Source organism: Colias croceus, chromosome 19 (assembly GCF_905220415.1).
Source record: "Colias croceus chromosome 19, ilColCroc2.1".
Taxonomy (NCBI): Eukaryota; Metazoa; Arthropoda; class Insecta; order Lepidoptera; family Pieridae; genus Colias; species Colias croceus.
The window spans coordinates 6,605,599-6,624,437 of record NC_059555.1 but is presented as its reverse complement, the minus strand read 5'-3'; the positions used below and the strand labels follow the sequence as shown (position 1 = coordinate 6,624,437).

Below are 18,839 nucleotides of genomic sequence, written 5' to 3'. Positions count from 1 at the left end.
ATTATTTGTGCTCAATATTCCATAGAAGCTTTTGCTTAAAATTACATAACCAATACAATGTACCTTTAACTTTAACGTAACGACATAATTATTTTCTTTCGATGTTATGTTTTATCTTAAATAGTTTCTAAAATCTAAATACATTGGGTTGTTAAATTCATAGTGAAAAGTACAAAAGGATTTTTAGACGAGTAGCTTACCTATAGCTATATAGTAGCTTACCTATAAATAACCTTCAAAAAGGGTTAAGCTGTAGGTACCACAAGATCGCCTTAGCATCTATAAACATTCCAAACAAAAGAAGATCACAGAAGTATTAAGGCTGTACAGTGTATACTCTTGTAATGTCATTGTATCTAATATTTATAATGAACTTAGTTATTTTTGTAATCTATTAACATAATCGTATCGACATTAGTTACACAGACTTTGGATTACCAGAGCAAAAACAAGCTCTTCCAATTTCCTTGCTAGGTATACCTAAGACTAAAAATATATTAAAAAATTCATCAAAAAATTTCATCTCTATTAAACTCAGTCTCTAGTTATTATACCTAAACAACTATTGGCCCTTAATCGTATAGACACAAATATTTCGACTTTCCAATTAACAACCGACTATCGTAATTTTCACCCCAAAATAATTATCATTCAAAATTTAGATCTGCTACAATTTAATTTTGTTTTGTTCAACGCTCCAGTAATGTCTAAATTTCTAAATACAATTTTCATAGACAACTCAAAGTCCTTCTAAACACGTTATTGAACAAATCACTTATAAAACTTTCTGTCAATTATTATCCTCTAACAACTGAATGCTCAACGCTCCAATAATATCTAAATCTCTATAGAAGACCCAACCCATAGACTCGTAGCCCTTCGAATATTATATATGCACATTGATCTACCAAAAAACAACTGATTATAAAGCTACCACAATTTCATCTGTAATTATTTAATTTCTTCAGTGTTATAGAGGTACTTATACGTATATCTCTAGATTCAATACCAAAAGACTATCCCTTTATTATAAAACTGTCTGCAAATTCTCTTACAATAGAATCTTCACCGCTCCAGTAATATCTCCATCTCTATACCCATAGACAAGTGGTCCTCAAAAAAACAACTGATTATAAAGCTACCTATCTCTTTCTTCTGTGTTATTTTATTCAGCTCAATAGTAATATCTCTAGGTGCAATACCCAAAGACTATTCCTTTATTATAAAACTGTCTGCCAATTCTCTAACAATTGAATCTTCGCTCCAGTAATATCTAAACCTCTATAGACAAGTGGTCCTTCGAATACAGACGTAACTCGATCCAAAGCCAACAGAGAGTACGCGGCACCTGTGTCGGCGCACTTGAAAGCGGCGTCCTTTGTGCGCAGGCGCTGCAAGCAAATATTTATTTTAATTTACTGCCCGCCGATAGCTCGTTAATCGCTAATGGATTTGCTCCCGCGATTTTAAGCTGAGCCCAGACTAGTGCCAGGCTTAGTCTTTGTTACCTATAACCTAGGTGAAGGTAACTAGAAATATCTAGATGTCTGTGTTACTAAGGCTCATTAGGGAACTTGGGAATAATATTAGAACAGGCATCACGATCACGGTATTGCTTATTTTATGTATGCGTACCTTTTACGTCATAAGAGGAAATACATAGTTAGAATTCTTGAGAACTAATCTTAAGTGAAATTAATCACGCTTATAAGTTATAACTAGGAAGGAAGGCATCTCTACAAATATTTAAAATCGTTTGTGAATACAGCCTAATGGTAGGTTGATCTCACTCAATTTGTTTCGGAGTTTTTACTAGGCATTTATATATTTTTTATCATAGGCCATTGCTTTTATGGTTGTAATTTTACTGTAACAAGCCTAATTGGTTTTATGTCTGTTAACTATTCGATCTTCTAATAACTATTAAAATATTTTATAGGATAGTTTTTTTGCATTGAATGTACCTACTTGCAAATATTGTAAGTGGCTTAGCCTTTATTTACTTCATAGATAGAGTTGAATATTTAACATTTTTTTTCAACGTTTATCTACAGACTTAAAAATAGCCTTGTTTGTCAATCTACTACAGCGCACGGAATAATGTAATGATTTAAATTAAAGGGGACAGGGAGTTCCAGGAATAAACTTTATCCCTGTAGAACAATTTATATTAACAGTTCAAAGTCAGAGCTATATTTAAACGATCTAAAGCATAATATTACAGAGACGGAAATGAAAATATCTGTGACAAGGACTTGCAACTCCTAAATAGAGAAATCGTCTAACCACTAAATTACTTACATTTTATACAAATAACACCTATTTTATATATCTATATATCTTTTTTATACACACTTAAGTACTATGTTCAAAGCAATCGTCCTAATAACTCATCATAAGCGACCTCATCAATTTCCAATCCACGGCTATTACGTTCACTTGACCAAATATATCCCACTGTGAAATCAAAGCTACCAATTATGGAACAACGGAAGCAGATAACCCCACATCGTATAGGCAATGATTCCCAATATTTGTCCAAGCTTTTTGTACTAAAAAGCACATTATGGTACCCTTTTGTTGACACTGCTAAGGCGGTTTGCGTGTCGACAGCCAACACAAATATTGTGTCGGCGGCTCCTATGACTCGTAATCTGGTTTAAAACCTTTTCAGTTTTTATTGTTCTTGTGGTAAATATATATGGGAAGCTTTTATCTTGCAATTGGAGTGTTTAAGATCACGCGCGTCACTTCAAGACGTAGATCGGTGAATCATACTATCAACGACCACGGTTGTGTTTTTAATTCTGTTTGCAATTTTATCTATAGCTTTAAATGTTCAACAAATCAATATTGCTGAGTCGCAGAAATATGTAGCTATAGCCTGAAGCTTCCTAACTAGGAAATGATGTCGGTACCTATATTTTCGGAATTCTAGAAAATTCTTTAGAAGTTTCTCTGAAACTGTATAGGTACCTATTCGAAATACGATTTTTACAAACCGTATGTAGGCTACGGTTGTAAATCATATTTATTTTATTCCCGAATTAGGTAGGTATGCGTCTAAATTTATAACACAATTTTAGTTTACGTATCCTTATTTTAAGCAGGCATATGAAACATCCATGTCCATGGTGCCTGCCGCATTGCAGCTTGTAAACGAATATTTTACTGAATTTAATATGAAAATGGTATCATTTTTTCGGTTTAAAATTACACATGGATGATGTTATTATCTACATTGCTATTTTTCAAATTCAAAATTCAAAAAAGATAGGTAGGTAAATATGCTGTTCAAGATTACCCACTTGTAAATAGAATCGTTAAATTTAATTTCAGTTACCTTGAATGTGAACTTGAAGCAGTATTTTAAATTTATAATTCATCGTTTCAGGCTTACTTACGGCCGTTGAATCAATCAGCTGCTTATGACCCATTTATTTGAACAATTCCAATAAAGATCGCATGCAGTCTAAGCGCCCAAGACTTGCCGAATCTGCGCGTCTTACCTTCATCGAATTCTCAATATATGCAATAAAAAAATTCTTTAGAATCGAATCACGTTCCGATGCCGTTCCGCGAATTAAAATCACAAAAAGCGAGAAAAGGACAGCTGCAGCCTCCGCGGGAGAGAACGAGCGACATAATATGCAACATCGCCGCATCCACGCCCCTATAGGAATAAAATTCAAAATAAGATTTCAAAGGAAGTAAAAGGAAAAACAAACAGTCGCGGCGGCTTTCTCTAGTTCGTTAGAGCGAGACACGTATAGTTCCGTTGACTCCGCATGTATTGGTTAGTTGATATGACTTATGGCGCGTATGTTTGCCGCGCGAATTAGCCATTTGGCGCGAATGTATGGGGCGACGCCCGGCGATGCATAGGAACGCAACGGCAATCGAATGAGCGATACCTATACGATTAATTATATCGTGTATAAGTATTAGTCACGTATTTTTTCTTTAATACACTGCCAAGAGCTTGTAAAAGCACGATGGAACGAGGCTCGAGGATGCTCAAGCGTATGAATTATATCTCATTATATTTTAAAATATATTTCAATAAATAAAAGCATTTATTATGAGAAAAACGCGTTATAAGGCCATAACGTATATTCAATTTGAACTTGATTGATTGAGATGCACTCAACGCCATCTAGAGGTGAATAGCGCAAACTACGCAGCATTAACGTATAATGAATGCAATTTTTAACGAGTGGAATTCTTTAAATATCGAATATTAATAAATAAATTTTTAAAGCACATTACCTATCATAAATAGAAACTTCATTCGATACTCAATTATTTACACGTGACAAGCTCCAATCGAGAATATTTTATGCAACGTCACGAATCGATAATTATTTTCACGCGGCGAATTGTACGATAAATGCCTAATGTCTCTATTCACACGCAACATTTACCAATTAAACTAATATCTGTGACCGTGACGAAACGAACAATGGAATGTGGCGCCATCTCTTAACTGTGTAAATTAACTTCTAGTGAAGTGCCTTTTAACTATCGAAATATCGATAGATACTTTAATTAAAAAATATGCATTTTTTTTTTCAAAATATGTTATGCTCTTGCATTAACTACATCTATATAATTTTGTTTTTCTCAAAATAATGTGGTCAGATTTAAAACAAAAAATCTGAAAACGCAGTCACAGCCAAATGTGATGATTTATAAAGAATTATGAAATGACACAAGTGTGTTGCTAAATCCCTACATTAAAAAGAGGGCAAGTAGTCCTTTGAAGGCGAAAGCAGACCCTGACGCAGGGCTCTCAACATAAAGAGGCCATTTTAGTACCTAGTTCGCAAACCGAGGAGCACAAACTAAAATTTATCGTACGACTAGATTTATTTTATATTATGGGTAGGTATAAATATGCGTGTTACCATAAAAATATATAGTAACACGCCTAAGAAAACAGTTTACGATGAAAAAATATTTTGTTTTACATATAATATAACAAAATATTTCACATCAAAACTAGCATGCGTAAGAACACAGTTATTAATAAAAAAGACGTATTTACAGAAAGACATATTAAAAAGAAAGTTGCATTGAAAACAATTACGCATAACAATATATCAATACATGATCGAACCTCACGCCCTCCTCGATTAAAAATACTAAGTACTCGGACAAACTCTATCGTACGTAAAATAAAAACCATCGACAGACCACCGTGCATCCCGATTAACATATTAATACGATGTCCAGCCGTAAAATAAAGAAATTGGACGGGCAGATAAAAGGTCTGTAATTAAGAGGAACGCACACTCGTATTATAATTTCCCGTGTTATCGTCTATCAAATGGCCCCGTCTAGCCGCTTCGTTAGATCAATTCTTTATATATTTTATAACGTTATTCAGTCATATTGTAACTTATTCGTTTTTAAACTATTTTTTTACTTGTGTTGTAGTTTTTATGGTATAGTCACGGTTTTTTGTTTTTGATGATCATTTATTTTGTGTTGAGTTAAAAAAAAATTTGCACTGGGAAATCTACAATAGAAAATCCATATACGCTAAAGTGAAGATGTAGAAATTAGTGCCTTAAGCTATCTAACTTTAATTAAATATTAAGCAACTAATTTCTATGTGCCCCTTGATCATAAATTAGATCTGAGGAAAACTGGCTTTAGGTAATTCCCGGTGAACTGCTACAATAAAAAATTCTGCTTATCCGGGTATACACGGAAAAAAACGACCAGTGAAAAGGTGTAAAATTAACATTCCCCTTTATTACTACAAAATTTAGACAGTAAAATATAAAAAAAAATATTACAATTTACTGCGAAACATTTATATCTCACTGTGTTTTAAATAAACGCACATTTTCGCTTCATTAAACCCAAACGTTTTTACTCTTACCAGATTATAGCTTACACCATCTTAACGCGTGATTAAATCATTAATATTGATAATTAGAGTGCAAACCATTAATCTCACTCATGCTTCTGTAATTAATTCTTACGTATTGGTTACTGTACTAAAGATACACTGTGGTTATAGAAAGCTTAAAGGTATATAAGAAAATGAATAAACTACATCATCATAATATGCTCTGAATACTAGCTTTCCGTCCGCGGATTCGCCCGCGTTTTCAAAGAAAAACCCGCTATGTTCCCCTTCTCGTGGGATTTCCGGGATAAAACCTATCGTATGTTATAGGTTATTAAGCTGTACAAGCGAAAGTATTATCACGTATTATTTTATGAAACTTAAATTTTCATAAAATAATATGTATTGAAAAAAAAAGTATTTATTACTATAATTTATAGAGTAACCATTTCTTAACTTAATTTTTTACGAGATTTCCTTCAGCTATGAATTAATTGACGTTAAGTGGTTAAATAGTAACGCGCCCGCACGTTCAGATTTCATCAAATTAGTTTTAATTGCTTTTAATGTGGACAACAATCAGTTCCTTCCTAATTACTTAGTACGAGGTTAGGAATAAATAAATTAACTTCTTGGATGTCACGAAGTAATTTAAGGAATCTATTGTATAGTGTATCTAAAGGAGAAATTTATTGCTTAAAGCATTTTATAATCGAGAATTAACGTTATATTCTTGAAAGAAAATTTAAGATTTTGATATATTTATGTACCTAAGTTATTCGTATATTTTACTTTAATATGTATATTACTTTTATTTTTTATTGCGTTTAAATTAACTGACTCACTCTACATATTTGAATAGATAAACAAATTATTATATTAGAAGAAATTTTAATATTAGAATAGAAAACGACAATAAAAATGATAAATATACAAATAAAAAGTAGGTAAATAATAACCAATTGCTGGTAAGATCTGAGATACGAATGTTTATTAGCGGTAATAAAGGGCCTTTAATGCAGGTAAATCTGCACACCTGCTAACGTTTTTATTATATTTGTACAGGCGGCTAAGTGGTTATATAAACATAAATTAAATTACCTATAGAAAAAATAAAATCAATTACTTAGAATTTTTCGCACAAACACAAATGTACCTATTCGAAAATATTTCTACATATTTACTTTAATATTTTCAACAATTCGTTTACCTACACTTGGAATTATTTAAATATTTGGTTCCGATGTTATTCACCACCTTATCTGATTCATTGTATTAGATAGTATCTATAATTTAAGTAAAAAATGGTTAAATTGTGACTTAATGAAATTACAATTATAATAAACTCTACATCCACTAATAGCAGTCTTTCTATTTACGTTAGAAAATACACACACAAAGTGCCAATAAAATTCCTCTACATAGTACGTACTCTATGTTGAGTTAAAACAGATGAAAACCTTGAAAATTGATTTACAAAGCACATATCACTTCAGGTTGCGCCTAGGAATCTTAACCACGGTTTTGCATACAAATAGATATTGTACCGGCAACCACAATGGATGCACTTATCTAGATTATACCATAGCAGAATTACAATGTGTATGTGTGACTTACCTGTCTTCATTATGAGCCATGTAAATGATTGAATACATAATATTCTTGAGAACGCAGCCGCTCTAGACTCTACAATCTACATACCTATTTATAAAGACGTGGTAGAGACGCTTGGAATCTCTACCTTTCTGTTCTATAACTCTAGAGCATATATTCTATGGAATCTCTACGCAATACCCATCTGCTCTACAACTCTAGAATATAGAGCATATAATATTTTAGAAGACAAAATATGTTTTCCAGTGATAGAGCTTTATTAAAAACAAAGATATTTAAGGACTGAATAATAATAATTAAGAATGTTTATCATCTCTACAAATATAGAGTTCAGCTTTACAAATGTAGAGTCTACAACATATTGTTTTACAAGTTTTACAAATGACAAATGAACGTTTATATTACTTACATTTTAAGCTTATACTTATTAACATATTATCGAACCCTGAAATTCGTCGCTTCCGCATTTAAAACTAAAATGATGCAAGTATCATTGCTACTTATTACGGCGGGGACGCGTAATGCCCCGTAATTTGCTCCGCGGCGGGGTCACCACTGTTATTACGGAAACCAAATTTATTTAACCCTGACATTACTAAGTATTTACAATACTTTTTTCGGAGTTTTATTTCGTTTTTATGGGGTAAAGTTTTCCGATTTAAGTTGTAGGTACAGTGTGATTGGGTTTAAACTTTAATGTAATTTTATTGAAATTTGTTTTTATATAATTCTAATTTTAAGATTTTAATATCATCAATTTTGCAAAAAAGGCTGTTGGACTATTGGGCATTTGTAAGATAAATCCAATACCAGCTCTACGTTGTACATTTATAAGTATATCATAATAACAGTAGGTAAATTATCCTTGGGATTGTAATATTATCTAATTATTCCCATATTGGACAACTCTAATTCACTGCATAACATCGTAAAACGCGATAATCATTGCAATACTTAGCGTAGGTAAGCAATAAAGGACTAATTTCCCATAACTACCATTCGAAGCTAATTTAACAAATGACTTATGTTTCGTTTAGTGATTTAAGCGAATTTGAACTTTAATGTATCATGTAGGAAATTGTGTGATATTTTACACAAATTGCATACATTTCACGTCTGCTATACAAATCATACCGATAGCGCGATAACTTTTTTCTTTCAATTATGTTTCGATAAATGTTTTATAACAGAAAGATTTTTATCGGGTTTTTGTAAGGTTGCTTTTGTTAATGATTTAAAGACTGGCGAAATCAATCCTCAGCTTTTATACTAAAAAAATGTTTTACGAAGTATTGAACTAAAAAAAACTCTTCAGAACTTTTGATATGCTTTATTATTTATTCGTAACTATACGTAACATCAAAATTTACTGGTTAGAAGTCGAATAATAGAAATGATGATAAAGTAATATCTACAAATATTTTTTAACTAGGTAGTATTTTTTAACTACGTCAAAAATTTAGATTTTGTACAAGGTTCCAATGACCGTGCTCCATATTATTAATTTTCTAACACGTACTACGTAGCGTTATATTGTATTTCTCCTCAACTTGTCCAAAAACACCCCATCCCTACCATAATATCCTGAGAAAAATTACACTATACATTTTCCCTTTCCTAAATACGACTAAATCCAACCCCCTCATAGTAACAGCCATGTTTATCACCAAACACTAAAGCACTTTATTATATTGATCCTGTCTAAAATTTACTCCATACACTTATCCTTTCCTAAATAAGACCAAATCTAATACAATGTACAACGCCACAAACGCTAAACCGCTCGATCAAGTTCCTAAGCTGTCTAAAGTGTGTTACGCAGACGATCCTGAACTCGATGCACAAGTACCAGCCCCGGTTCCACCTGGTCCGGGCGAACGACATCCTCAAGCTGCCTTACTCCACCTTCAGGACGTATGTCTTCAAGGAGACAGAGTTCATCGCGGTCACCGCTTACCAGAATGAGAAGGTATGATGTCACTGTACATGTTATACGTCATGTGTATTTTTTTTTTACTTAGAAGCATTTTTTTCGTCACTGTTACACGCAATGAATGATTTTTGAATTAGGGACATTTTGCTGTTCTTTTTTTTAGTTTTCTGTAGGGGAACTTTGCCAGTATCATATTTTAGAATTTTCAAATCTCCTAGTTGACAAGCATAAAAATATTGTACGTAGGTAATAGTACTAAGTTTGTGTTTTATTGGTACACTCAGATTTGAAGCTTTCCCTAATGAATATCAAGTTTGGTAGAATACATTTAAAAACTTTAAACGTTTAAATTTCGTTTTGATTTTGGGAAAACATATTTAATATTAATTAATGAAGTGGCAATAAGGACAAAATTATTTAAACTCTATTCAGTGTGCCATATGCTTTTTTAATAAACCTATAGAGTAGTGTACCTAAGTTAATTAATGAAATTCCAAATATTGCACCCAGAAGTATTCACCATAAGTTGCCAACCTTAAAAAAGTATTCAGAACTTTTTGATATGAATATCAAACAAAAAAAAATCCAAAACAATCCTGCAAATAACTTTTTACCTTTTACAAATATGAACCGCCACCATCGTAACTTAGTTTACCTTTTCGTAATATCAAAATAAGTGAAATATAAAGAGGAATGAAACTTTTATTTTCTCACAGATTACGCAACTGAAAATCGACAACAACCCGTTCGCGAAAGGTTTCCGCGACACGGGCGCGGGGAAAAGAGAAAAGAAGTAAGTATTTATACCGCGTTCTATACGATTACTTAATAAAAAACTAAAAAACCTCGGTGGAAACTCACTTGACGTTTAATTGAAGATCGCTTTTCGAGATAATTAGCGGTTCCTCACTACACTGCGACAGTACAAGCCTTAAAAACTAGCAGTTAACATCAAGTGATTTTAACCAAGGCCCATTACTAGTTCTCTCTCTAATAAATATTTATTTTTAAAAATATCAGACTTGACTTCGTATAATTTGATACATTCGTAAATGCGACTAAACGAGAGGTTTATAAAAAATAACTAGCAAAAAGCAGAAATTAAGTCTCGTTTCGTAATTTGGGTACATTTTCTAGAGCTTGATAGAGACATTCTAAAGTGCGTTTTAAACTGAGTATTTTAAATTTTGAAGGGTAAACCAACCAAAGTTTTGATGATTATAAAACTATTTAGGTACCTTGCTGAAAAAGAAAATTATTGCGGATATTATAATTATAATTGTAATATTTTGTATAATAGCATGTTCAACATAATATTCATATTTAATAATAACAAATTCAGGAATTTACTGCAAGCATTTTAGTTAAATCGTGTTTGTTCACAAAAATAAGCATTTATTAAATCACGTCCCTGCGTCACATTTACAACGAGCGTTAGAATTATTGCTGCAAATGAGCGGCAATAAAGTGAGCCGTAGGTGGTAAACATTCAAAGATTAATGAGGGCACAGCCGTCTACAATTTAACTAAAGTTAACAACTAACGAAATTAGTCCGCTATCTGTGAATCTCCTCAAATTAATTAGGGCAAGAACGTTTCTGAACGCACCGCTAACACCGACGACGAAATTCAAATTAAACCAATCCGGCGCCTCCTTATTCATGTTCGGGATTTAAACATGGCGGGTAACGTTCAAAATGGTGGAGTCATTCGACTTGGCGCTTTTTCCAACGTCTTTAGCGTGCGAGGGAGAAAATTGGATTTCCGCGATAAAATCAGCTTTAGACTTTTTTCACCGCATAATTTGATAGCTCACCGCAGTGGGAGCTTGCGGTTCCGCTTACTTATTTGAATTTCAACGAACAAGAACTCAATTAGTGTGAGCTGTGAGATTATTAAGATGAGGCGAATTGACAGATCTGGTTTTGTACTAATAATCCAATGGTAGGAACTCGCTACTTCTGTACTGAGCTGGCACAAATTTTAAATGAGTTTCATTAAAACATAATGCGATCATGTATCAAACTTTTATTTCTCACTAACAGTGTATTTGTCGCAGCTCTTTAACAGTCTTACAGTATCTTATACATATTAATAGCGTTTATTGTTAAAACTTAAAATTAAACTGCATAAATGTGCTAAAATGCAAACATAACGGTAGCTAATGGCCCATTAGGATCCTTTGGCTTTGTTGGCACATATTTATTTAACGTTCAGGAAGGCATCTTTAATTCGCTTACACAACATTTTACACCGGAATTGTCGGGCCACAGCTTCCAAATTAAAGGGCATACACGGCCGGACACCGGAAACTCGTCTTTTCAAAATGGCCGCCGAGCCGGAAGCGCGGGAAACGTGAGCGTTTTGATAAACGCCACGTGAAAAGCCGGGACACATGCCGCATATCTCAACGTTCCCTTTGTATTATTTACTCTATGGTTTAGCAGTGAGCTGGGAACGGCTGAAATGTGAATTCATTGCGATTTCATTTTATTCTATTCTTAGGTACTTGACAGTGTTGTAGTCAATATACTTTATGGCATTGCGCAAATTCTATAGGTTATTTATATTTCTTAATAACTTTCCTGCTTAAATTACACATATAAAATTTATCTGAGGTTTCTGTTTAATTCAAATATTTTTTATCAATTAAGACTTTTAACTTTTACTCTAATTCCAAATAGGTGTTCCATATAGGTACACTGACCAAATTTCGATTGAGGATTCCTCAAATTAATTACGTAGAGCCATAGCAGAAACTCTACAACTGCAAGATACAGTAAAAATAATTTATTCCAATTCTAGACTAACATTTTGTGCCTATTTCTTTTTTTTCAATGTTATAACTCTTTTCACCCAAACCATTATACCATTACATCAATAAATCCAAACGATAACGCTCCTAACAATATCGTCCATAAATTTAAAAGAAATCAAAACAAGTATTGTTAAATGTATCATCAAAAATATGCTCGATAAATTGCGGCGAGGGTTGCATCACTTCGAGAATAAAAAATTCGGTAAAATTGCTAGGAGCTGGCAGCCCCGCGCTGGTTTACATTGTAACGTGAACACCCTAATGCCAACAGTTTAAGTTAGGGTTGCCATCAACAGAACAGAAATAAAAACGATTTCATAATTTTTATCATGATCCACACTTCACTAAATTTACATGTCAATAATGCTTGCGTATTAAAAATTTAGGAAAAGCATAAATGCAGACCACTATTTAAATGCATAATCGAGATTTTATAAGAATTTTCCATATAATATCTCAACTTTCAAGTGCCAATTTCTATTCTTCTGGGTACTTACATTCCCATTTACCTAAAGTTAGAAGACTATAATATGTCTACAGTAACAATTGTATAAAGTAGTACTTTACCTACTGTAATACGGTATGCATTTTGAAATGTTACCTACTTGAATACTTCATAATATTTCAACGTATTACAATTTGCAGACACATCAGAATTACGAACTTGACTCTCCATACATTTCAGAGTCAGATTCAGCTGCTAGTTATAATAAACTAAAAGTGTACATTCCCTTTCTCAACCAATTTAATTTTTATTAGTATTACAAAACAACTATTTGCTTTTCCTATCATATTGAAAAGTTTGCATTCAAATTCAACTTAAAATTTTCTCTCAATTCAAGAATTTTCAAAGTAAAAAACATTCACCGTTTAAAACGAAACAAAACCAGCCCTGACCACAAAGGGTGGCTAAATTAAATTCTATCAGGCAATGAGATGAGTTAATAAAATGAATTTAGTAGACCCCAGTAATCAGGCGCTTGGTGTTTGGGGAACAAACAATGCACAATAAACTTTTACAGAAGGTAAACTTTAAGACAATTGACAGTGTTTTGCGATGATTTCTCGCTACGAGTAAGTTTGAAATTCAATGCCAGGTTTAATTGCTCTCAACCTTGCTCTCAACGTTTTGGCTTTTCTCGACTTCTGTTTTTTATCTTGTTATTTAAATGTTGTTCAAGTCACGTACTTAGTGTCTTTTATAAAATTTCTAAAAATATAAAGACTAGATAGAGACTGTACGTAACTCTGCGTTCTCGTTGTTAATAATACTAACTGATAAGATTAAATATTGCAGAAATAATTTTAAATAACTGACGTTTATTTTCATTTTGCGTAAACAACAACTTCTTTACGGAACGGTTTATATACCGATACAACCATCATAATATTATGTCGTATTTTCACAAATATTCCTTAAAAAACTAAAATTGCCTCAAAATATGTTATTCCCTGTGTGTCCTTTAAACGAATCGGTAATTTTGACACTAAGCAAAAAACAGACGAAAGGGCGCGACAGACGAGGTAGGTTTCCTCACTATCATTAGGAAATGATTAACCTTTGGAGGGTCGCGGTGGGCCATTAACCAAAATGTCAACCGCTTGACACCCCTCCTTGATACGATGGCATTTTTAAACCCGCAACAATGTATGCAAAAATGTGCTATATTTGACAGTAATCTTTTTTATGATTTCATGAATATACCTAACCGTCCTACAGTTAAATAATTTCAATCAATTACCCGAGACAAATTTGGCGCCCACCTTCGAATTTGAAATGACATTTCTGATCTCATTCCGTGAGTATCAACGGTTCATTCACTCCACAAAGTATAACTCAAAATGACAATATTTACGACGTCCCTAAACACGATAACTGAATCTTAACTGCACTAATTTACTAAACGTCGTCGCAATGATAAAACTTTATTATAACATGCGAGATTGCAAGCTTAAGTTTAACATTCATGATTAAACTTTTTATTGGATATTATTTCTTATTTATAACGTAATCCAATTTACCTTCGATAATGACAGGACGTAAAGAAATCTGCGTAGTTTGGTCAAAATTTATAAACTCGTATGTTATTATGTTATTATATGTATGTTATTATAGGTATGTTATTATCAATTGCACATTTTCCATATACCTACGGCGATTAGTTTTATTTAATCAATGAATTTATTTTCTTATGTTTGTACAACTAATACATATACATATTTAGCAATGTGTTAGAGTTTAAAGGAAATGAAATATTCAATTTTGTATTGCTTTAACGCAAGTCACATTTTAAATCAATTCCAATATCAGTATGTGAAATGTATTCTAAATAAATATAAATAACCTGCTACCACTTATTGGAAAAGTTACAAGTAATACATGCAAACCTATTGTATTTATTTTATTTATTTGTTTAGTAGAAACAATGTTGTCACAAGAATTTAATGTATTTTCTTCAGTGGATGTTTACATTTCCTCTTGTGTCACTCACACAAGCTCTTTAACGGTATCTACTATTATTACTATTGATCTAAAGATAGCTGTAAAAGTGGAGGTCTTTTTAAACGATTGTTTGATGTATAAATAAAAGCCAGAACGACATATTTTGCAAAAAATATAATTTTATTTGAAGATTATTTTACTTTTCTACTACTACCACAAAAATGAGTCTTGGTCTTGGTCTCCGACAAAAAGAGCTTTAAGTTCGGCTTCGGGTTTGGTTCTATGATCTGCATTTTATGGAGGCAAAATTACTGGGTCTTCTGTGGGCTGAAAAAGTAAATTAGAAAATTAACAATTATAGAAACAGAACCAGTATTTGCATAATAGAGTTTCTATTAAAGGATAGGTATTTAAATTAAAGAGAATAGCTGACTGTATCATACTAATAGCTGAATTCAGCTGATATATTGTTAATCATATAGAGAGAACTAGTAAACAACCAGGTGTCCAGGTCTCTTATTCTTTTCTTCTTAACCTTAACACTGTATACCATAACGTGTATACCATATACCTTTATACCCTTTGTACCATTTACTTTCATACCCATATTTTAGGTATCTCTCTTTGTATCTTTCACCATATATCTTTCTACGTGACCTGTTAAAAAACATAACGATAACACGAGCAGTCTGTCCGTGTACCGCAGGCAAGCGCTGCTGACGGCGCGGTCGGACGCGCGGGACGACGACGACGAGCGGCCGCTTGACGTTGGCGGTCCATCCAGCCCCCCACCGCCGCCTTCTACCACGCAGCATTCTACCAACTGTGAGTATTGTTATTTGGTGATAAATGAGAGTTTAGGATTTGTAAGAAATAGAAGTGTAAGACATAGAACTCATAAAGAATAGACCTGACTCTATCAAAATCAAGAAATAATTATTATGAAAATATACAGGCAGAAAATATAGTTTGTTTTTTACTGTATGACGGCAATAACATTTATTTCTTCCACAGCCTGGTTTACATCAAGCGGAGGCGGCGGAGACTCCGGTCCCGACGAAGCGGGCTCCGACTCGTCGTGCTCGGGCGGCACCCGCGCGCATTCCCCCCCGCCCGGCCCGTCGCGCCCCTCGCCCGCGCCCGACGTGTCGCTGGGCCCGCCCGTGCAGCCGCCGCTGCTGCCCTACCTGTACCCGCCGTCGCTGTACCCGCCGCCGTTCTTCCCGCCGCACCAGATGCCGCCCGGGCTGCTGTTCAACCTGCACCCGCTGCTGCAGCAGTACTCGCTGCCGCCGCCGCCCGCGCCGCCCGCGCCCGCGCCGCTGGGCAAGGCGCACCGCTTCGCGCCGTACGCGCTGCCCGGGCTGGGCTCCGCGTTCGAGCAGGTGGCGCCGCGCGCGCGCAGCCTCAGCTCGTCGCCGGCGCGCGCGCGCGGGGGCTCGCCGCCGGCGCGCGCCGCGTCCGCCGACCCGCCGCCCGACGCGCCCGCGCCCGCCACGCCCGGCGGCCCGCCGGCCAGCGGCCCGCCGGGGCCCGCCGCGCCGCCAGCCCGCACCCGCACGCCGCCCGCCTCCGACCTCAAGAGCATCGAGCGCATGGTCAACGGCCTCGACGTCGAAACGCAGGACTGACTCGCGACCTAGCCGCGAACGTGTACATAGAGTGTATTTATATCAGATCCCGCCGGGATGTCGTTTTGTATCGTTCCTATTTTGTTTTCTGTCGAGTTCTATTCGGGTCGATCGTATGATGTACATAGTTAAGCTCGCCCTAGCCGTTTCTTTAGAACGTTAATGTTCGTCGATTGACCGTCACGCGTTACCCGCACTCGCTTGTCACCTGGATAGTGAGCGATGACCATGAGTTTTCCTGCAATTTTGTAAAATTATTAAAAATGTTAAATTAAGCTCATTATAAATTTAAAAATTTATATGAAAGTTTCCCATTCCTATGGTTATAAAGCTCCAGGCTTCATTGATAGCAGTATTTTTTACAACGCCTCATTTAGGTTACGTTTCACAAAATTCTAAGGGAGTTATTCAGCTATTATACTTTGAAATGCATCTAGGCTTAGTCATGGTAGTCTTATTATGTCTGTCATACGAAAAAGCATTAGTATACAGATAAATTAGCATTCATATTTTCCGTCATAATTTTGAATCTATGATTTCCATTTTCAAAAAGTTTTTTACATGTCACTGTCATTTGCTTTCCCGCCATTTTAATTGTAAATTGTGTTGTCAAATATACTGTTACTGGAGCGGAGTGTGCCGTGACGTCATTATTCGAACACGTAGTATGGACACGATAGCTATCACATTAGTTTCCACTGCAATAGATATAGAGATATTATTTTCGATGAAAAGAACTTTATGCGAGACATCAGCAAGCAACATTTATATATTTTAGTACCACGTTATCAAATACTTACACCAATTATTATAATTTGTTTTTATTTTACTAAGTGTTATTAAAATATAAACAATTTATTTCTTATTTATTAAGATTTATTTTACATAGATTATTAAATCAGATGGTATTTAAAAGATGTCAAAATAAGGCCTTTTCGTCGATTTATCGATTCATTTAATTCCCACTAAGTATAAAAATAATTATTGCTTTATTGTGTAAATACAATTTATAAGGTATATTTACGTGTTTATTATTATCAGACATATTTTGAAAATATGTTTTATCAATTGTGCTGTGAACGAGTGCGTTCGGTTGTTTCTTGCAAAAAGAGTCGAGAGAAATTAATAATTTTATAATTTAATTAAATCTTAATATAAAAAAGTATTATAATGAGGCATTATTTCGTTTTGTATGGAAGTATCTAAAATTAATCATAAAATTAAAAAGTTTATAAGAGTTTTCTAAGAACAATCTGACGCACCATATAAAAACGATTGATGAAAATTAACTGTAAGTTAAAATTTTGTAATATATAGTTGATAAATTTGTAGTTAAAATACAAAATATATAATTATAAATGAATATAATTTTCCATGGAATTCATTAAATTTAAGACCATTAAAAGTAAATCTCGAAATAATATACGTAACACATTTTGTTGTTGTCATATTTTATCAAAAGTGAATTGAAATGCAAACACATGTTTGTTGATTTGCCATTTTTCTACAGAATGTAAAAAAGAGTTGCTTTGAGAAGTTGAGAGACTGTAACTATGTGACAGCTGTATTGAAAAATATTCATTAAAATATATAGATAAATCTATTGACAAAAGACGTGTTTTCTTTTTGCTCACATCACCCACCAGATAGAGAGGAAATTTCATCGAATACAAGAAACTGTAGACAGTTACACTACAAAATGACCCTTAAATTACGCACAACACGGTAGAAACTAAAACGCCAGCTGCTTTACGAACGAATCGCGAATCTATCTAATATGAACATCTGTATTCAAACGCGAAGGCAATCGCAAAAACACATCCGTAATCAGCAGCGTGACACGAGAATTGGCCATAAAGCCATTTTTTCTATCTTGTCTAACAAGCTTTATACGCCATAATTGGAATCACTCCCAACGCCGATAGCATCACAGAGTTGCAAGGTGTCACGTACTATACATAATTGCAATATCAGATTGTCGCCTCGTGTTTCGCCCACTTAACTGTAACCAGTCTCTAGATAATATGAGTTTACACGTAACAATGTGTTTTATTAGAGGCCAACTTGCACACGTGTCATAGATTAAAGCAACTGTTGAGATTCGCAATTCGGTCAGATTTATGTACACTTGGGTTCATGTTATTTACGTTGTGACAAATTATACGAAGCTAGTAGGTACACTAGACCCATTAAGAAAATTAAATAAGTACCTCATATTTCTATACTACTATATAATGTGCTGCTCAGTATGGAACTGAAACTCGCAAACACTATTTCCAATAATCCTGAAGATATGCAAATTAGCATATTACCATATTTAATAGATACATATTCCTAAATTAATATGCATAATATGCATGGTGAAAAGCATATTATGCTACAGCAAGGTAAGTTACAACTATTTCTGGATGAAGCCCTAAGGTTGTAAAGCTTCAACAAAACGACAAAACGCAAATACCATTACGAGCAAGATACTGCTTGCAAGACCACATCCAGTTTCTAGTTGATTCTATAATCATAATACTTAAGTTTGCGATAAT

General features: G+C 34.2%; 1 protein-coding gene across 6 annotated transcripts in view; it reads left to right on the top strand.

Annotated features, from left to right (window-relative positions):
• LOC123700232 (optomotor-blind protein) overlaps window positions 1-17,911 on the top strand; it is an 87,735-nt gene extending 69,824 nt beyond the window's left edge. For 3 of the 6 annotated variants that reach the window (XM_045647399.1, XM_045647398.1, XM_045647396.1), the window contains 4 exons: window positions 9,297-9,443; window positions 10,124-10,200; window positions 15,357-15,493; window positions 15,683-17,911. In XM_045647399.1, the coding sequence (XP_045503355.1) occupies window positions 9,297-9,443; window positions 10,124-10,200; window positions 15,357-15,493; window positions 15,683-16,299 (978 nt within the window). In that variant the 3' untranslated portion in view covers window positions 16,300-17,911. Of the gene's footprint in view, window positions 1-9,284; window positions 9,444-10,123; window positions 10,201-15,356; window positions 15,494-15,682 lie in introns of all 6 variants that reach the window. The other 3 variants (XM_045647394.1, XM_045647397.1, XM_045647395.1) reach the window with 1 other exon arrangement.
• Window positions 17,912-18,839: the final 928 nt, after the last annotated feature.